Here is a 16,629-nt window from a genome sequence, read left to right on the forward strand (position 1 = left end):
GAGAACATCCGCAAGCGCCCCGTCGCCATCCCGGCACGTGTCGCAAAGTTATGGTCAAAGAGCCGCAAGCTCATGAACACTGCTGCTGCGTAAGTTTCATTCTCTGGCACACTGAGGCGAGACAGCAGCAGAGAAGTGAAGGCTTGGGTGTCGGGCTCATGGCCGTCTCACAGCCAGCTCGGCCATATCATCGAGGCTCAGTTCAGAGCTGTACGGGGTGATGGTTGGCGTACTGTAGGGTGTATCGCGGCCGACCGTGCTGCGGGCCGAGTTTTGTCGTTGAAAACCTAATGCGGTGGGGCCCGAGCTCTCATGGGCAGCGGCCCGCGTGGCTTGTGGCGCAGTCAGAGGATCATTGCCAACGAGCTGTATCCCACTGTCTTGATATTGAAAACGAGCCCGGCGCGCAGCCTCACTAAGAAACTGTTGCGCCATGGATGGGCGAGGTGCGTGTGCGCCTGCGATGCTGTTGGTGGCCTGAAGACGGCTCTCAGCTTGGACAGGATCCCGTACCACCACGTGCAGTGCCGGCACATCGGTTGGCAAATGTGACAACTCGCTTGAGACTGGAACATGAATCTGTTTAGCGCGGTGACGTCGTCGAGCGCGCACGGGATGAGGACGAGCTGGCTGTCCGGCGGGGCGACTCTGCGCAGGGCGAGAGTTTGTTAAAGGTGCACCACGTGCGGGAAGTATCGTTGGTACATCATCCAAGGCGCGACGCCATGTGGGTTGGGCTGTGCCCAGGGCCGGGGTGGTTCTGTGCGTCAGCTTCAAACCGCCGCTCATGTAAAAGGCCCCTACGTCGACCTTGACCACGAGACGCGTCATAGTGACCCCTGGACAAATTCCGCTCTTGTCCTGCTGCTTCCAAGACAGGGCTAGCATGTCTTTCGGAGACAGTTGGGTTGTTGGTCACAACAACTCGCGTGAGGGATATGCGTGCGCGCGATCTCGGGGGCAAAACACGACCAGAACGCAGCGGCTCATAGTCAATGTGCTCTGGCACTGGGGCAAGTGAGCGCTTGTCTTGCATGACGTCGCGGGAAACCGGCAAGGCTACAGCCATGGGCGTAGCCTCGAGTGAGCTGGAGAGTTGGCTCCCACGCGAGCTCTCACGCCGCATTGAAAGTGGCAGAGTGGCCGGAGTAACAATGGTGGCGTATGCCCCTTCACTGCGGGCCCGAGTGACTTTGGCAGTTTGAGCACTGGGCTGTAGGGATGCAGGCAGTGACTCCCGACGCGCTTGAGGCGCACTGTGTGAACCAGGCTCAATGTCCGTAGGGGGAGCGCGAGCGGTGGCGAATGTTGAGGGAAGGCCGGTTGATTGCTGCTGCGTTTGATCCTGCCATGATGCTTGCCGGTGAGGCACTGGCTGTCGGGACTTCTTGTCGTCGGCTGTGGGGGCAGTCATCGTGGGAAGCTTCGAGTAAAGGTCATTGTCCATCGTAGCAGCCATGCTGCCAATGTCCACCGGCACTCGTTCGGAACCGACTGGAACCATGTCCACGCTTCCTGGGCTGGGGTACTGGTCCCACCACATGTGTGTTGTCTGGGCGACAGTGGGAGGGGGATCTGTCGCTCGGATCCTGCGAATCAGAAGCACGATATGAGACAGCTGCAGTGGTGGACATGCAAAGTATGGCGGCCACGAAAGCGGATCCACATCGATGTCAGAGAGGTACATGTCACATACTGCAGGTCACTGCCAGAGTCTGCACTTGAGCCCAAATCGATGTGATCGTAATCTGTGGCCATTGCAGATCCCAAAAGCACACGCGCGGTGAGCTTTTTCCGGGCCCGTCGAGGCAAGGCATGGCTTTGCAAGCTGCTTACCGGGTTGGCGACGGTTTCCAATCGTTTCGATCACAACGCTAACGCTGCTGCTGCTGTGACTACTGCTTCGAGAGCTACCACCGAGGCTGCTTGCTGTCAGTTTGTCCTGACGAGCGCTGCGGGTCTTTGAGGCCCGAACGTGTTCCAGATCATCGTAGTGGCGCACTATTTGGCTTCGATGCAAGCGGGTCGATGCATGGTGCGCCCGCCAAGCTGCGAGCAGACCCATGGCCACGGCAAGCACCAAAACAACAAGGGCGGCCATGACCATTCCAAAGCCGGGCCCCCAGTCGCAGTCTCCTTTGTCAAATTGTGCGGCATTGGGGCAGTAGGGCTCGTCAAAGCGACCCAAGTCAGATGACAAGCGGTCAAGGCCCGAGGCGAAAGAGAGGATAGCGGCCAAGAGAAGCAGCAGGGCCAGCACGGCCACTAATGGTGAGATCCACCATCGAAGGCCCCCGTGCTGGCTCACATACAGCAGAGCGAGGGCAAACGCGGCAAAAAGAGTCATGGTGGTCAGGGCCAAAAGGACAGCGGCTGCGATCCAGTTGGAGCCCATGACATGGTCATTGTCATATGTTTGACAATCGCCGTCGCCGATGCTAATGGACAGGTTGTGGGCGCAGTAGCGAACGAGTCCCAGCCTGGTCCAGCCCTCACCCGTAGGCAGATGTATGATTGGGGCCACGGGTGACTCCAGCCAGGTCGACTCGGCCAACGCCGTGATACACAAGGTGAGTGCCACCACAAGCAGCAGTGCATAGAAAGCAAAGCCAAGGCGCCACCACAACGGCACGCCTGCAAAACGGCTGCGAGTTTGATGGCCTGTCTTTGTCATGACTGCCGGTCCAACCAATGGAACCCCGCTATTTGCACCGTAGTCTGAGAGCGTCGGGTGGTCAGAAGTCCTGTGACGTCCTGTGCCTTTAGGTATAAACCATCATGGCGTTGCAGGAGGAGGACAAACCAAACAGGATCAAAGGCGAGATGTGCAAGCCGAGCGCTTCGCTGTGGCTTGCAAAATAAAACGCAGCCGTTGCTACTCCCAGGTTATCCGGTGCATCAGAGCAAGGCCAGAGATGGCCCCGAGTTGCGGAGATGCACGTTGGCTGCCCAACTCAAAAGCAGAACCAACAAAGAAGACCGTGCCCAAAACGGCGCTGCTTATTATATGGCACTTTGTGCAGTCGATCCGGGCGGGGGAGGGGTGTACGCTGCCGGGCAGTGAATCAGCCCCAAACGTGAGTTGGTTGATCGCGAGCGAAGCAAAATAGCAGTAAGACTAGGGTGATGGGCATTGCACAGTCGAAAGGGGGCACCGCATAAGAGTGCTGTCGCATACAAAGCTCACATTATAACTCCGATGCGTATGCGCGTGTGTCTGGGTGGAGGGCTGGTGTGGCAGTTGTGCGAATCTTGCCGGCGTGTGGACCAGGCGAGGCCAGGCTAGCAAATGGTTGGGCAGTGGACCAGCTTAGCGGCACGGTCGCCAGCTGCTTGCCTGGGCAACGGGAAGGAAAGTGCCTGGAGTTGGCTTGCCCCTGAGTTGATCAACTGCCTGGCGAGTCGTAGCCAGGCTCGTTGCATAGCAGCATCATGTCGGGGCCTGGCGCGAACGAGACCAGGCACCAACTCCTCGACAAATTGATCCCCCCTTGCCCCAAAACACACACATAACTTTTGAGATTGCTCTTGGACCCTGAGGAAGGGGTGGCATCCTTCCAGGAAAGAGACAGAGGTGGCGGGAACCAGCTCAAGCCAGGAGGCAGCGACAGTGGGGAAGAGGGGCACACCCACAATCCGATCAAAAGCAATCTTGTCCACCGTCTGGTACGCCAAGTTCTGTCCCTGAGAATCACGAAAAAAGGCCAACTTCGCATGCATGCATGCATGGCGTTTCAAGGGAGATTTCGTGTGTTGGCTTGTGGTATGCACAGACATGAGGCTGATGGGATGGCAGTAGACCGGTGACGGTGGCATGCATGTGAGTGTTCTTTGTGCCTTGGTGCGTCTGCATGTGCCAGCCGTGGGTCAGGCAGCACCATGCGCTCGGGAGCGAGCCACCAAGCGACCGACCGGCCCTTTTGTAAAGGTAGCCCCTTTTTTTCCTGTTTTGTTGTCGGAGGGGCCTGAAGTTTTTTTTTTTTTTTTTTTTTTTGGGAGTCTTGGCTGGATTGTGTGGCCAATTTGTGTTGATTGAGAGAGCTTGGCCACATGAATGGTAAGAGCTGAAATGGATTGCGGCTGTTTGGTTGGCTCAAAGCAAGCGCAGAAGGATATGGATGGACAAAGGTGTCCACACCCCGACCTGAGACTCGAGTCAGTCATGTTACATGCTGGAGACAACGGTGCGGTCATCGTCGTCATCTTCAGCGTCAGACCACTCAATGTTATATTTTTTCAGGCGATCTTGGCTGTTGAGAATGGTCAAGGCCTCGGGTGCTTGAAAGTAGAGAGGAAAGATGATGAGGTAGAGCACGATGATAACCAGGAGACAGAGCAGGTAGACACCGGCACAGGTGAAGTCAATCAGCTCCAGGTCCTCGGAACCCAGGCTCTTGCTCAGCTGGAACACGATGATGTTTTGCGCGTACGAGAGGGTAATCAGGATGTACATGACGATGAAGAGATAATCAATGATGGTGTTATAGGAAATCTTGGGCAACAGCTCGCCCACCACAAACTGGAAGGCCACGGCCGTCAGCAGCAGTGTCAGCGACACACTGATTCGCGTCCCTAGGTCATCGGGCTCTGCAAAAAATGCTCCGAGCTCCATCAGCATGACCACTAGCGTAGGCGTAATGACCTGCATCAACAGTAGTGTCGGCATGAGGCAGGATGCTGCAGCCGGTATCGCGTCGGCCCACGCAATGGTGTTCCGCGAAGCGCGTACCTTGATACCATAAAAGCCCATCCGACGTTTGAGTCGGAACGAGAGGCGAAACTCGGAGTAGACGGCCTGATCCACGCCCTCGCTGCGTGCAACATACTCGTACAGATGATCACGCGCAAACGCCTGGTTGCGGAAGTACAGGGAACACGTGAGGAACACGTGAGCTTGGCACATAGCACCTGGTGGTCGAGCAGTGTTTCAAAGACCAGGGTGGCTCGCTGACCGTGACTGCAATCATGTCCCACTCCTCAAAGTGCACGTCATGTGCCAGGTTGTCCACGTATGACGCTCGTGACTCTAGAATGGCAGGTACGGCGCAATCTGTCTAGTCAACGAGAAGCCAAAAGGTAGAAACGCGCACAAGTGGCGTTAATCATGGCATACCAGGGGGAATCTCAAAGATGAGCTCTTCCTTGGACTGATCGATGCTGCGGCAGTAGAAAGATAGGACTTGCTCGTCGTAAGGAAAGTGACGCAGCTGCATGGGACTATTCAAGGTGACCTATTCACATTATGGTCAAAGACGTTTGGGGTGAGCTAGAAGAGGGCACTGTGAACCTCAAGATTTCCGGGCCCGCTATCGGCACCAAGACGCTGCTGTGGCCTGACCTGGTAAGTGCGCTCCATAGTCACCAGGGGAAAGTCCCAAGCAGGCAGTTTTTTGACAATGTAGGTCGGCTCGCCGCCTTCGGCGTCGCCATCTACGCCGTCAAGCCTCGTGGTGAGCCGACGCTAGCCCTGCACTATTGGTGAAGCAAGCACCCTCAAAATAAAAGAAATTTGGCCCACACCGTCAATGTTGATGACCTCGACATTGGGCTGCCAGATTTGCTCTTCGGGGTTGTCGATCTCTGGCCGGAAGATGAACTCGTCGTAGACGAGCTCAGGCTCGGGGTTCTTGGTGACAACGCGCATGTCCAACCATTGATACTCGACATCCACGTCAATCTTAAATGTCCCCGACACGCTATCGATATTGGTAACCTATTGGCCACGAGCCAATCCGCGCAGATGGTCGATGACCTCGCACGACAACGCCTCAAGCAAAGGGACCCCCAGCGAGCGCGAACCTGATTGACCCACATGACAACGGTGACCTTGACCTGCGACCGCGGGGCCGAGGTCAAGTCAGCACTGCCATCCAGCTCTACGCTCTGTAAACTGGTCCGGTCCGTCATCTTGTCCTTCTTTCGCTGCTGTCCTTCCCGTTTCCTTGGCTTCTGTATCGACTGACGCGCCGCCCAAGGTCGTTGCCACCCCACCCGCCCGCTGATGTCGGTCATTCGTCGATCCGGAAGAACAAAACGCGGGTTTTGTGCTTTGAACTTTAATGTCAGCATGTCAGCGTATTGTCAAAAGTAGTTTCTCCTCACACACACACACACACACACACACACACACACACACACACACACACACACACACACACACACACACACACACACACACACACACACACACACACACACACACACACACACACACCACCACGATGGCGACAGCAACAGCGACGACACCCACGACCTCGTCACCGGCATCGCCCTTGGCGCGGGAGGAAATTGGTTCGTGATCATGAGTAGAGTGGACGTGGGGCTGGCAGCAGGCTTCTCAAGGATGGCATGGCAAATAAAGTGGCAGGCCAAGGGCTCACCTGGGTGGACGTTTTTGGCGTTGAGTAGAGCGCTATTCGCGACAAATGATCATGCGCGAGCTCGGGAGAGGTGGCCAGGAGCGCCTCAAGGCAGCTCGAGTGTTGATTGTGGGATGCGGTGGTCTAGGATGCCCTTCGGCCATGTATCTTGCTGGAGCTGGAGTTGGTATGTCTATTCAACCCCTTGTTACTTCCAAGTGCGCCGCCACCCGGCTTGCTCAGCCTGGCCCGGTTCATGGCGCGTGTGTGATCCACGTCTTGACTTTGGGTTCCTTTCTCGTTTGGACGGGTCTGTTCAGGTACTCTTGGGCTAGTTGATGATGACGAAGTGGACGTGTCCAATCTGCATCGCCAGACCCTGCACACTGAGGCTCGACAGGGCATGCCCAAATGCGAATCCATCCGTCTGGCCCTTATGGCGTGGGTGCTTGCTGTCTGCTTGCGATCACCATGGCACGTCAAAGCCAGTGCTCACGCTTGTCTTCGTTTGTTACTACCGCTGCATCCTTGGGGAAGCAGGCTGAACCATCATGTCGATATTCAAACGCATCCCTCTCGCCTGACCCCCGCCAATGCACTCGAGCTCGTCCGTCAATACGACGTGGTTCTGGACGCCTCAGGTCGAGCTCACGTTTGGCCTTTGCCTTGTTTGCGATTTCTTCGCTGTTGCTGCTGTGTTGACCTCCGCTCATCGTGCTTCGACGCCCTTTTTTTATCCATTTCTCATCGGCGCTGCCGGTGCCATAATGCTCTCTTTGTATTTCTTGCGATACCAGATAACGCCCCGACCCGCTACCTCATCAACGATGCCTGCGTGATTGCGGGTCGGCCTTTGGTCTCTGGAAGTGCCCTGCGCTGGGAGGGCCAGCTTATTGTATACAACCACAAGGGTGCGCGTGCTTTGTTTTGGAGGTCTCATTGACTTCGGCCATCGAACTACGTACGACACTAACGAGGAGTGCCTACCGTGCAATTTGTGGGGCGTTTGTTAGGAGGCCCGTGTTATCGTTGCTTGTTTCCCAAACCCCCACCAGCGCACACAGTCACAAACTGCTCGGACGGAGGCGTGCTTGGTGTAAGCCCTATTGTTTGACCATCTTTGCCCCTTCTCCAAGCATGCTCCGCCCGCAAACCTCACGTGAACCTTTCTTGTTCTCTGCGCGCTGCGATCCTCACTCAATCTGATCCTGTATATGTACCAGCCCATCCCCGGCTTGATCGGGTGCCTACAAGCACTCGAGGCAATGAAAGTCATTTTGGGTTGCCCAGGTCAGCTACCAATCGTAGAGGATAGAACCGCTTTTTTGGTTCAACTCATGGCACTGCCACTCGCAGTTTTGAACGAGCATTTGCTGTTGGTGGATGGCTACGCCGATCAGTTTCGCCGCGTGAAGATGCGCGCGCGCAACACTGCCTGTGCCATCTGTGGCGATCAAGCACGAGACCAGCAAGTGTGAGTAGCAAGTCGCATCATCATTTTGCTGCTTGCCATGTCTTACTTTGACACCCGTTGCTTTTTTTTTTTGGAAAACAAAACGTTAGTGGCTTGCTGGAGGACTACGAAGCCTTTTGCCACATGTCGGCATGCGACGCAACCCAGGACTTGCAATTGATTGCAGCAGAACAACGCATTGACGCTCACGAACTGGATCGGCTGTTACGCGTCGATACTGCAGGCGGTTCTCCTCCTCTGGTTCGTTTACAAACATCCAATGCAGATCTACACTGTCCAAGAACCCCTGATGTTGTTCCCTTGTTCTGATTTGTTGCAGTTGGTGGACGTTCGCTCTGAGGTGGAGTTTGGCATGTGCTCTATCGGTGGCTCTTGCAATCTGCCCTTGCAACAGTTGGAGCGAGCCCCAGACAAACTCACCCAACTCCTCACTCAAGAATCGGCACAGCGGGTGGTTTTTATTTGTCGTCGCGGAAATGACTCTCAGCGCGCCGTGCAGCGTGCCGGCCAGATTGTACCTTCCTCCATCCCTGTATGTGACCTTCAAGGTGGTCTTCACGCTTGGGCACGACTCGTAGCACCCGACTTTCCCGTCTACTAAGCAAGCATCAACTTTATAAACAAATCAAATTGGGGACCTGTCCTTTTCCAAATCCCCTTAATTGCACGAGCCTGGGTCGTATGCCGCGAATTCAAACGGCCTCAACAATCCATGATTGTACACGTACTACAATGTCATCAAAGCTATCGGGTTGATCCTTGTGCCAAAAGAGCACGGCTGGCCACCTCTGCTTCAATCTGACATTATCCGAATATGCACATGAGCACAGGGCGTGCTTTGTCACCTGCACAAATCAAGGGAGCCAGGTCAACATACCATAGTGATGCGCTGCCGCTTGTTGATAAGTCTTTGATGGGGCGGAATGCCCGCCTGCAATCAGCAAGCATTGCACATGTAAGCGTGTGAGTCATCGTCCAGAGCTTCAAACTGCCATTCGTGTTCCCGGCCAGGCCCCAGAGTCTCAACTTGGCAAGGCATTGACACACCATGTATTCGCGCAATTCCTCCTGCAGTACATCTCGCCGATGGACCAGGAATGCCGCAGAGAGTACATCCACGGCAATATCACGTGATATTTCCCGAAATGCCAAGCTAGAGAGTATTTTCAGCAAGCATGCAATCGTGCGCCGCAGTCAGAATCAAAAAAGTTCTTTCGAGGCGGTCGAAGCACCTCGTCGTAACGTACTCTTTATGCGTGCGCTCCAGCAGATAATCCAAGAACTTTGATGTTTGCAAGAAGAACAAGAAGAGCGTGAGGTGCCAGTACATGAGATGACACACAGCTCCAATCGCAAAGTTTCGTGGCTCACCGGTAGGCTAGCTTCGGCGCAGTGCTCTTGCAAAATGCTGCGACACATCTCACGAGTGACAGCCACGTCTGGGTCCAAACGTGCCATCAGCTACCACCCATCCATGCCAACGTGCGCACGTCGAATGAGTTTGTTCATTGGCTAAAAGCCTTGGTAGTGGCGCAAAGCTCTCAGGAAGGAGCAACAGACCGAGCGGTGCATGCAGCTCTTGTAATTGGTCGCAAGTTTATACAAATAGCAACAGATGGATTGCTCAGTGGAGGCACTGCCGCAAAAGCTCGTGTATTCGAGTAAGAGCTCGTCCAACTCTTCAGCCTAGGTTCAGCTCAAATGAAGTAATGAAGTAAGAAGAAGTAGGGATGTTGGAACGAGCGGAGGAGCAGGCAACCCACATCCAACTCTGGATAAAACACCGTGCAGAAAGAGCGCAGGTCTTGGACATCCGTCAGATTGAGGTTTCGAATCACCTGAAAATCATGCATATTTCTGTCAGAGGTGTGCATGGTTGGCGTGCCGGGTCGTTCCGATGGAAGCTCGCACCTTGGTTTCCATTTCGGCAAAGAGCATTGAGCAAAAGCCACGGTGGCCTTGGACAACAGCGCGCAAGAAGCCGACTTCAGCAGTTGTCTCGGTCAGATTTAGGATGCCTGGAAAGCACCCGACATCAGATTGAAGTTCAAAGAGGCACCGATAATCCCACAAGCGGCCCTTGATCGAGACCAGCGGTCCAACACGCGGTACCTTGCAAGCTGTCATTTAGCACAATGGCTGCTGCGTCGGCGTGACCCAGCAGGTCGTCGATAAATGAAAAGTAGGCTTGGCTGGTGGGCCGCGCAGGAGGGAGCTACGCATGAATGGAAGGGGGAAGGTATGCAAGACAGGGCATAAGCCAAAGCGACCGATACCCAGCGGTCGAAAATGGGCCAGCAGGACAGCACCTTTGGTGAAAGTCGAGCTTCATCAACAATGGCCACCTGCAGCTCTATGAAATTACGAGCCAGAAACTCGACATCGGCTGCAAAGAAGGACCCAAATAAAGGAGGAGGGCGGCATCAATCATCCGAGCGCATCGCAACCTTGCTATCACGAATGCAAACTCGGTGAATGTTTGCCCCGGACTATGAGACAACGCACCTGGGCCAAGACAGTTTGCATTCGGCGCTCGCTCGGGTAGCGTCCGCGTTTGCAGCCGCATCATCCAACCATTGTCTGCCATCTATGCAACAAGATCGCGCGTCAGGGGCGAGGGGTGGGTTGTACGCTAGCGCGCGTGCGTACAGACAAGCAGTCACAATTCAAAAACTGAATCCAAGAAATACCTCGGGTGGGATGCGACCATGTGTGGCCAGCGGCGCTACGGGTTTCACAGAGGTTGGATAGAACTGGCTCACAATGCGCTGGTCGGCGTTCTTTTGAGCCTCCTGCGTAGCAAGACGCTCATATCTACAGCCAAGTTTGCTTGATGAGCCCACCCGCTGAGGTGGCGAAAGATCAGGTGCCAGTTTTTGAGACTGACTGTCTGCTGCTTGTTGAGAGTTGCTGGAGCTTGTTGCGCAAATGATCGAGTTCCGACCGCAGGGCAGCTTGCTCTTTCTATTATTTCCGGTTTTGTTGGAATGCAAGAAGTCAAAGTATGAGATCAGAAGGCTCGAACAGAAAGATCAACTACTCACATCAAATCCAGGTCGGCGATGCGGTTGCCTATGTTGCGATCAAGAATGTGGGATAATTGATGCATGTGAGAAGCTGGCGGGAAAATGGACCACACGCGGCTTGCTATTTTGAGACCAAATTGGTGTCTTCCCCCATGCCGTCACGCACCTCAACGCTGAGACGTAGGCAGCTATGGACACATCGCGCTGCTGCTTCAATTGCAGACATGAATCGTCCAAAAGCGCAGTGTTCTTCTGTATGTAACGCGCTGAAGCATGCCAACCTCATGAGCCGATATTCGAGATGGGCCCCACACCGAAGTGCCCAACACACCGAGATTGCGCTTGGTTAGCGCCCGGCGAGGATCAGCGGTTGGGGTATGTGGTATCTGTTGGCCTGCAATGAGGACTTGGCTGGAGCGACCGTGAATCGCGGCCTGGTCGGCGAGGTGGGCTATCTGATCCCAGAGACGCATCGGGCAAAGAGTTGATCCGTGATGAGCAAGCAGAGCCAGCCAAATCTTGATTTTCCTTGCGCGGATTGCAGAGCATTTAACCTTGGCCTCCATTTCAGCGCGGTCGGCAGCAGCCTGCTGAAGCGCCGAATCTCGAGAGACGACGATCTCGCGCAAGGATCTGTGGCGGTTGCACTGTGAGCCACGATAGCAAAACGGGAAGCAGGCGAACAAGATTGCATAGACATACACATTCTCCTTCTCCAGCTGCTCGTAGATGGCACGAGCCTGAGATTTGAAGGCACGGGCCACGAGATTTATTTGAGGATCAAAGCCAACGCCTGACACTCTGTTGCTCTTCAACAGGCTATGCGCAAAAAAAGGGGGCGACACAGGGAACGATGGGGGGTGGGAATCGACCTTCTGCTCAGCACTCAGCACGAGTTCACGCTGGCGTAAAACTTCGCCTTGCAGGACACGGATCTCCTGGGTACGAACTTCGGCTTGTGCTCGCAATGCAGCGTTCTATTTGGTTGAATCCGTGCTGTCAGGCGCGAAAGAACCAAAGCCCGACAATTTTTCTAGAGCGCTACCTCGGCTTCCAGCATGCCATTTCGCTCAGTTTGCCGCTGTAGTTCGTTGGCCTTGCGGCTCGCCTTGCCAGCGGCCTGCACGGCATATGGCACCCGGGCCACTATTGTTTCAGGCACATAGCCAGACAAAGAAATATGAGGTACTCAGCCAAGACGCAGGCCAGGTGAGACCAACGACAGCTCGTCAGTCGTGTACACGCGCGCTTTACCGGTGCCCTTGTCCGATGTCATCTGGTCACTAAAGACGAGCTCAAAGAGTTCATCTCGAACAAGCTGCCGAGCATGCTGATACCCCCCATCAAACATGACGATCATGTGAGCTCAAAGCCTGAAACTGGGTCTGCAGGTGACCCCAAGCGTACCACCTACCATTGGAATGGCATCATTGCGACACCATGCATCCAAGATGCCAAAGGCAACCTTGGCCTGCTCCATCCCGCCTCTGCTCCGCCGCCGCCGTGTGTGTGTGTGTGTGTGTGTGTGTGTGTGTGCAAAGAAAATTTCATTTCAGAAGAGAACAAAGGGAATGGTTGTCATGTCCGCAGGGTGGCTATTGTCAGAATGTAAGAAATAATTTACACACTGTCATCATGTCAGATTAAATGGCTGGGCCAAGCCAGCTGTTTGTTGCGAATTCGGGCGTCCTGGAGTTGATGCAGAGAGTTTGAAGGTTTATGCAGCTTTTTTGTGTGACTAACGTTTATCATTGCAATTAAAGGTGTAAGTTGTGGTGGCATATAGCGTGTTTAACGCAGTATTTAGTCCCAGCCCACTCCTGCGACGAGCTTGAAATCCTCCAGTCAACGCGAACCGCGGTCTTTGATGCCGCCCAACGGGCTTGATGCTCGGGTCGTGGTGCAGTATTGCCCTCCATGTTCGGGTCGGGATTGCCGTGACTTGGGTCTGAGAGCTGATTTATTCTTCACCCACGTGATCCCACATCATGTGGAATGCCGCTCACACTGGCATCCCACCAGCGCAGAACCGACGCACGCGCGAGACCGGCGATCGGACGATGATCGGCACTCGAGGCCCTTTGCCGGCTTCTTCGCACCGCCAGCAGCTTGCTTGCACGCGAGCACGATCTGCCGTTCCTACGCGGCAACCCTTCCTCGCCGCTCTGCTGGCTTTGTTCATTCTCAGCCACTGCCTTTGCTTCACCAACGCTTGGAGTGAGTGTCCGGCTTTGACCCTTGAAGCATCGAATCTGCTTGCGTCATCCTCACCGCCCCCCTTTTCCTTTTGGTTCTACGTGCCAGCCTTTGTACTCGATTGCAACTCTCAAAGCTCGCCAGCCACCATCGATCTGGCCAAGGTCACGAGTCTGACTTTGCTCCAGGATACAGAGCCGTGTGCAACGACCCTGAGCCGCTTCAACAACAGCCAGCTGCGCATGCCCCTGCTCCGCTCTCTTGAGCTCAGCATGAGCACCTGCGATGGCGTCGCCCTTCAACTTCTCAACGCAACCAACTCTCTTGAGCTCACCCTTGCATGTCAACCATCAACCGACTTTTGGGGCTCCCTTCCGCCACTCCGGCTTTCAGGCTATACACTGCGCGTAACAAAGCCCCCCTCTGCTCTTGAGATCCACCACTTACCACCCCTCACCACCGGGCTCACTGCATTGAATTTGGTCGCGGGCAGCTGGAATGCTCTGGCGCCCGGCGTACCACCACTGCTCAAGGCCATGACAGCCTTGCAAGACCTGGACCTCTCCGGCAACTATCTCACAAACCTCAACCTGGCCCTGACTGCCGCTACGCAGCTACGCTCCTTGAACCTTGCCAACAATCGCTTGACTACCCTCCCTGCCATCAGCATGCCCGCCCTACAGGCCCTCAATATATCCGGGAATCGCCTCACTGCCTTGCTCACGCCGCCTCAGGGCACATCATATGGCGTTCTCCGTCAACTCGATGTCAGCAACAACCAAATCTACCTCGTTGACACCGCTGCGCTCGCGAGCCTCACCGCACTCGAAAAGCTTGTGTTCGACGACAATGCCATCTCCATCTGGTCGGGACATTTAGGTGCTCTAGATCAGCTTGTCAATGTCTCCCTCAACCGGGCCCTGGCTTTGACCACGCTGCCTTGCCTCTTTCCCAACCACCCGGCGCTGCGCACCATCTCCCTCTTGTCCAATCCCACGCTCACAACGCTCTGCGACGACTTCTTGGCCCACACTGTCAACCTTGTCTCTCTTGATCTGTCCTACAATGGTATTGCCACCCTGCCGGCGGCTCTCTTACAAAAGGTGCCTCGCCTTTCTTCCTTCAAGATTACCTCCAACAACATTGCCCACTTGCCAGACAACTTTTTCAGCCAGCTCCCGGAGCTCCGTGAGCTCTTTCTTGCCTCAAACAACCTCGAGCCCGTGGCTGGCTTCGCCTCGCTCACCAATCTGGCCGCTCTTGAGATCCTTTCTCTCTCCAATAGCCGGATCACAACGCTCACAGCCAGCTTCCTCCGCTCGTTTCCTCGGCTACAACGCCTTTTTGTCGACAACACGCCTTTGGCCACGATTGAAGCGGATGCATTTGCCTACAACCCTCTTTTGGAAAATCTTCTCCTTTATAACCTCAGCCTCACAACCTGGCACTCTGATTGGTTTGCCTCACTCGATCACCTGGCATACCTCGACATCAGCAACGCCCTTTACTTGCGCGACCCCGTGGACTTGACCTTGCCGCCAGGACTCCGAACCTTGCGCACAGATGGCATCCGCTTTCACCCGAGCGTAGTGGCCGCTGCCTTGCGCCTCAACCTGACGGCTTTGACCTTTAGCGATGCCTGTGGCGAGCACTGGGAACAGGCCCCTCCCAGCATTGGCAGCCAGCGAGTACTCTCTCTTCACAGCACGACCATTCGTGACCTCTTGGTGGCATATACTCACTGCACACACATCACCGTTGAGCTGACTCAACCTCGCGCCAGCATCGTCATTGTGAACAACCCCGATCTGATTGACGTGCAGCTCTCAGCCCCGCCACTGCTGGAGCTAGACTTGGAGAATAATACCAAACTGGCCACCCTGCCCATTTTACCAACCGACGTGCTCGTCATCAGCCATACCAGCCTGCCCTTCCACCCTGAATTTTGTACGCAAATGGGCACCGTCTCCTTTGTGGCCAATAACATGCTGGATCAGGCCGCCTACACTGGGAGCAGCCTGTCCACCATGCTGGCCACTTGCTTTGCGGCAAGCGACTCACTCTCCTTCTCCAACAACGAATTTATGCGCCATATTCGTGTCGTTCGCGAGCAGCTCGGGCAGCGTTTCATTCTTTCCGATGCGGCCGTTGCACCAGAGATGAACATAAATGGGCGCTGGGTTCCCATCCTGGTTCGGCGAACGCTCCCTGGCCTGGTCTTGGAAGGTCTGGCCCTAACATGCTCGCTGAACAGCAACTTTGGCCGCCAGTACCTCGTGGATCAACTCACAGAGTCGTACAGCCAATACTTTCGCTTTCAATGCGCTTGTCAACGGCATTACTACGAGCAAGACGACGAATGCGTTCCAAAAAAGACCTTTTTTGATCACCCTTGGGCCGTGGCCGTGGTCGTCCTGGCTGCTCTGATTGTCACCACGCCACTCTTTTTACTGATTCTCCGCCGACTCCGTCGCCGTCTTGCTGTAGTTACCGACCACCACACGGTGACGCAGCGCCTTCTCGACGAAACGCAGCAGGAAGTCGTGTCTCTTCGCGAGGCCTGGCGTGTGGATTTTGAGGAGCTCAATCTGCTTGAGCGAATTGATGAGTTCTCCCCAGGCTCCTTCGGTGCAGTCTACAAGGCTGAGCTGGGCTCGCTGCTGGTGTGCGTCAAGATCATGCGGGTGCACTTTGAGACGTTGGACGAACACACGGTTGAGAGCTTTCGACAGGAGGCCGACTTTCTGTTACGTACCAAGCATCCCAACCTCGTGCGGTTCTTGGGCATGGGTGAGACAAAGGACGATCCCCCCCAACCCTTTGTGGTGCTCGAGCTCGTGCTGCAAGGCTCTCTGTCAGAGCTGCTGCACGTGAAAAAAGTGCAGCTCAACCACCGACGAAAGCTTTCACTTGCCCATGATGTGGCCTGTGGCCTGGCCTTTATCCATGCCTTGGGCAAGCTGCATCGCGATATCAAGCCTGGTGAGTTGCGTGTTGGGATGGGGTCAAGCTGAAGTTTTATGCTTCAATGTCTATCCGACCGAAAATTCATTCTGGTGCGCCGATCTATTCTCTCCTCGGTGCTCCGCGGTTCACTTGTAGGCAACGTCTTGGTAACGTCAGACTGGGTGGCCAAGATTACTGACTTTGGCAGCATTCGAAATAGCTTTACGAGTGGCGCTCATCCTGACACAACGCGCAGTCGTCGCATGCTGTCAAGTCACAGCGAAGCTCCTGACATGTCTATTCTGGTTGGCACGCCCAACTATATGGTGCGTGGTTGCCCGGCATGGCCGTTGCTCGTGATGGCCAGCCAGAGTTGTTTGAGAAGCATCTAGTTGCACAATGCCACCATCTCACAAACCTGTTGCCGGCCTTTTTCTCATAGGCCCCAGAGGTTCTAGAGTGTCAACCGGTAAGATCGCGCGCCTCTACTTGCGAGATGGGCGAATATTGCTGGATTTCTTAGTGGTGATACCTTGTTTTTGCACCCTGCCCTCTTAGTGCACCACTGCCAGCGATGTTTGGAGCTTTGGTGTAACAATTTGGGAGTTGGCCCATGAGCAACGACCCA

The 16,629-nt window shown here is 55.0% G+C and overlaps 5 protein-coding genes across 5 annotated transcripts; 2 read left to right on the forward strand and 3 right to left on the reverse strand.

Moving 5' to 3' along the window:
- Window positions 1-706: 706 nt before the first annotated feature.
- Window positions 707-2,674, reverse strand: MONBRDRAFT_7049 (uncharacterized protein; the record flags this gene model as incomplete). Its single annotated transcript, XM_001744633.1, has 2 exons — window positions 707-1,695; window positions 1,837-2,674. 2 exons carry the CDS (start codon window positions 2,672-2,674, stop codon window positions 707-709), a joined length of 1,827 nt encoding a protein of 608 aa, XP_001744685.1.
- Window positions 2,675-4,165: 1,491 nt separating this feature from the next.
- Window positions 4,166-6,267, reverse strand: MONBRDRAFT_24218 (uncharacterized protein; the record flags this gene model as incomplete). Its single annotated transcript, XM_001744634.1, has 8 exons — window positions 4,166-4,642; window positions 4,730-4,852; window positions 4,953-5,050; window positions 5,114-5,231; window positions 5,339-5,430; window positions 5,521-5,713; window positions 5,800-5,958; window positions 6,103-6,267. The coding sequence occupies 8 exons, from the start codon at window positions 6,265-6,267 to the stop codon at window positions 4,166-4,168; spliced, it is 1,425 nt and encodes a 474-aa protein (XP_001744686.1).
- Window positions 6,268-6,425: 158 nt separating this feature from the next.
- On the forward strand, window positions 6,426-8,434 carry MONBRDRAFT_21348 (uncharacterized protein; the record flags this gene model as incomplete). Its single annotated transcript, XM_001744438.1, has 9 exons — window positions 6,426-6,546; window positions 6,680-6,800; window positions 6,900-7,000; window positions 7,157-7,270; window positions 7,373-7,455; window positions 7,583-7,649; window positions 7,716-7,833; window positions 7,923-8,073; window positions 8,153-8,434. The coding sequence occupies 9 exons, from the start codon at window positions 6,426-6,428 to the stop codon at window positions 8,432-8,434; spliced, it is 1,158 nt and encodes a 385-aa protein (XP_001744490.1).
- Window positions 8,435-8,561: 127 nt separating this feature from the next.
- On the reverse strand, window positions 8,562-12,339 carry MONBRDRAFT_24220 (uncharacterized protein; the record flags this gene model as incomplete). Its single annotated transcript, XM_001744635.1, has 18 exons — window positions 8,562-8,678; window positions 8,711-8,764; window positions 8,881-8,986; window positions 9,081-9,115; window positions 9,205-9,294; window positions 9,394-9,519; window positions 9,745-9,851; window positions 9,946-10,048; window positions 10,110-10,219; window positions 10,339-10,420; window positions 10,524-10,647; window positions 10,721-10,797; window positions 10,878-10,905; window positions 11,026-11,125; window positions 11,191-11,599; window positions 11,905-12,005; window positions 12,114-12,189; window positions 12,274-12,339. Coding segments are annotated over 18 exons (1,911 nt in total), but the record flags the coding sequence as incomplete, so codon positions are not given.
- A 3,292-nt stretch (window positions 12,340-15,631) lies between these two features.
- On the forward strand, window positions 15,632-16,222 carry MONBRDRAFT_2396 (uncharacterized protein; the record flags this gene model as incomplete). Its single annotated transcript, XM_001744439.1, has 2 exons — window positions 15,632-16,037; window positions 16,158-16,222. Coding segments are annotated over 2 exons (471 nt in total), but the record flags the coding sequence as incomplete, so codon positions are not given.
- Window positions 16,223-16,629: the final 407 nt, after the last annotated feature.

The sequence above is a fragment of the Monosiga brevicollis genome, genomic scaffold (genome assembly GCF_000002865.3).
Source record: "Monosiga brevicollis MX1 MONBRscaffold_6 genomic scaffold, whole genome shotgun sequence".
NCBI classification, from domain to species: domain Eukaryota; class Choanoflagellata; order Craspedida; family Salpingoecidae; genus Monosiga; species Monosiga brevicollis.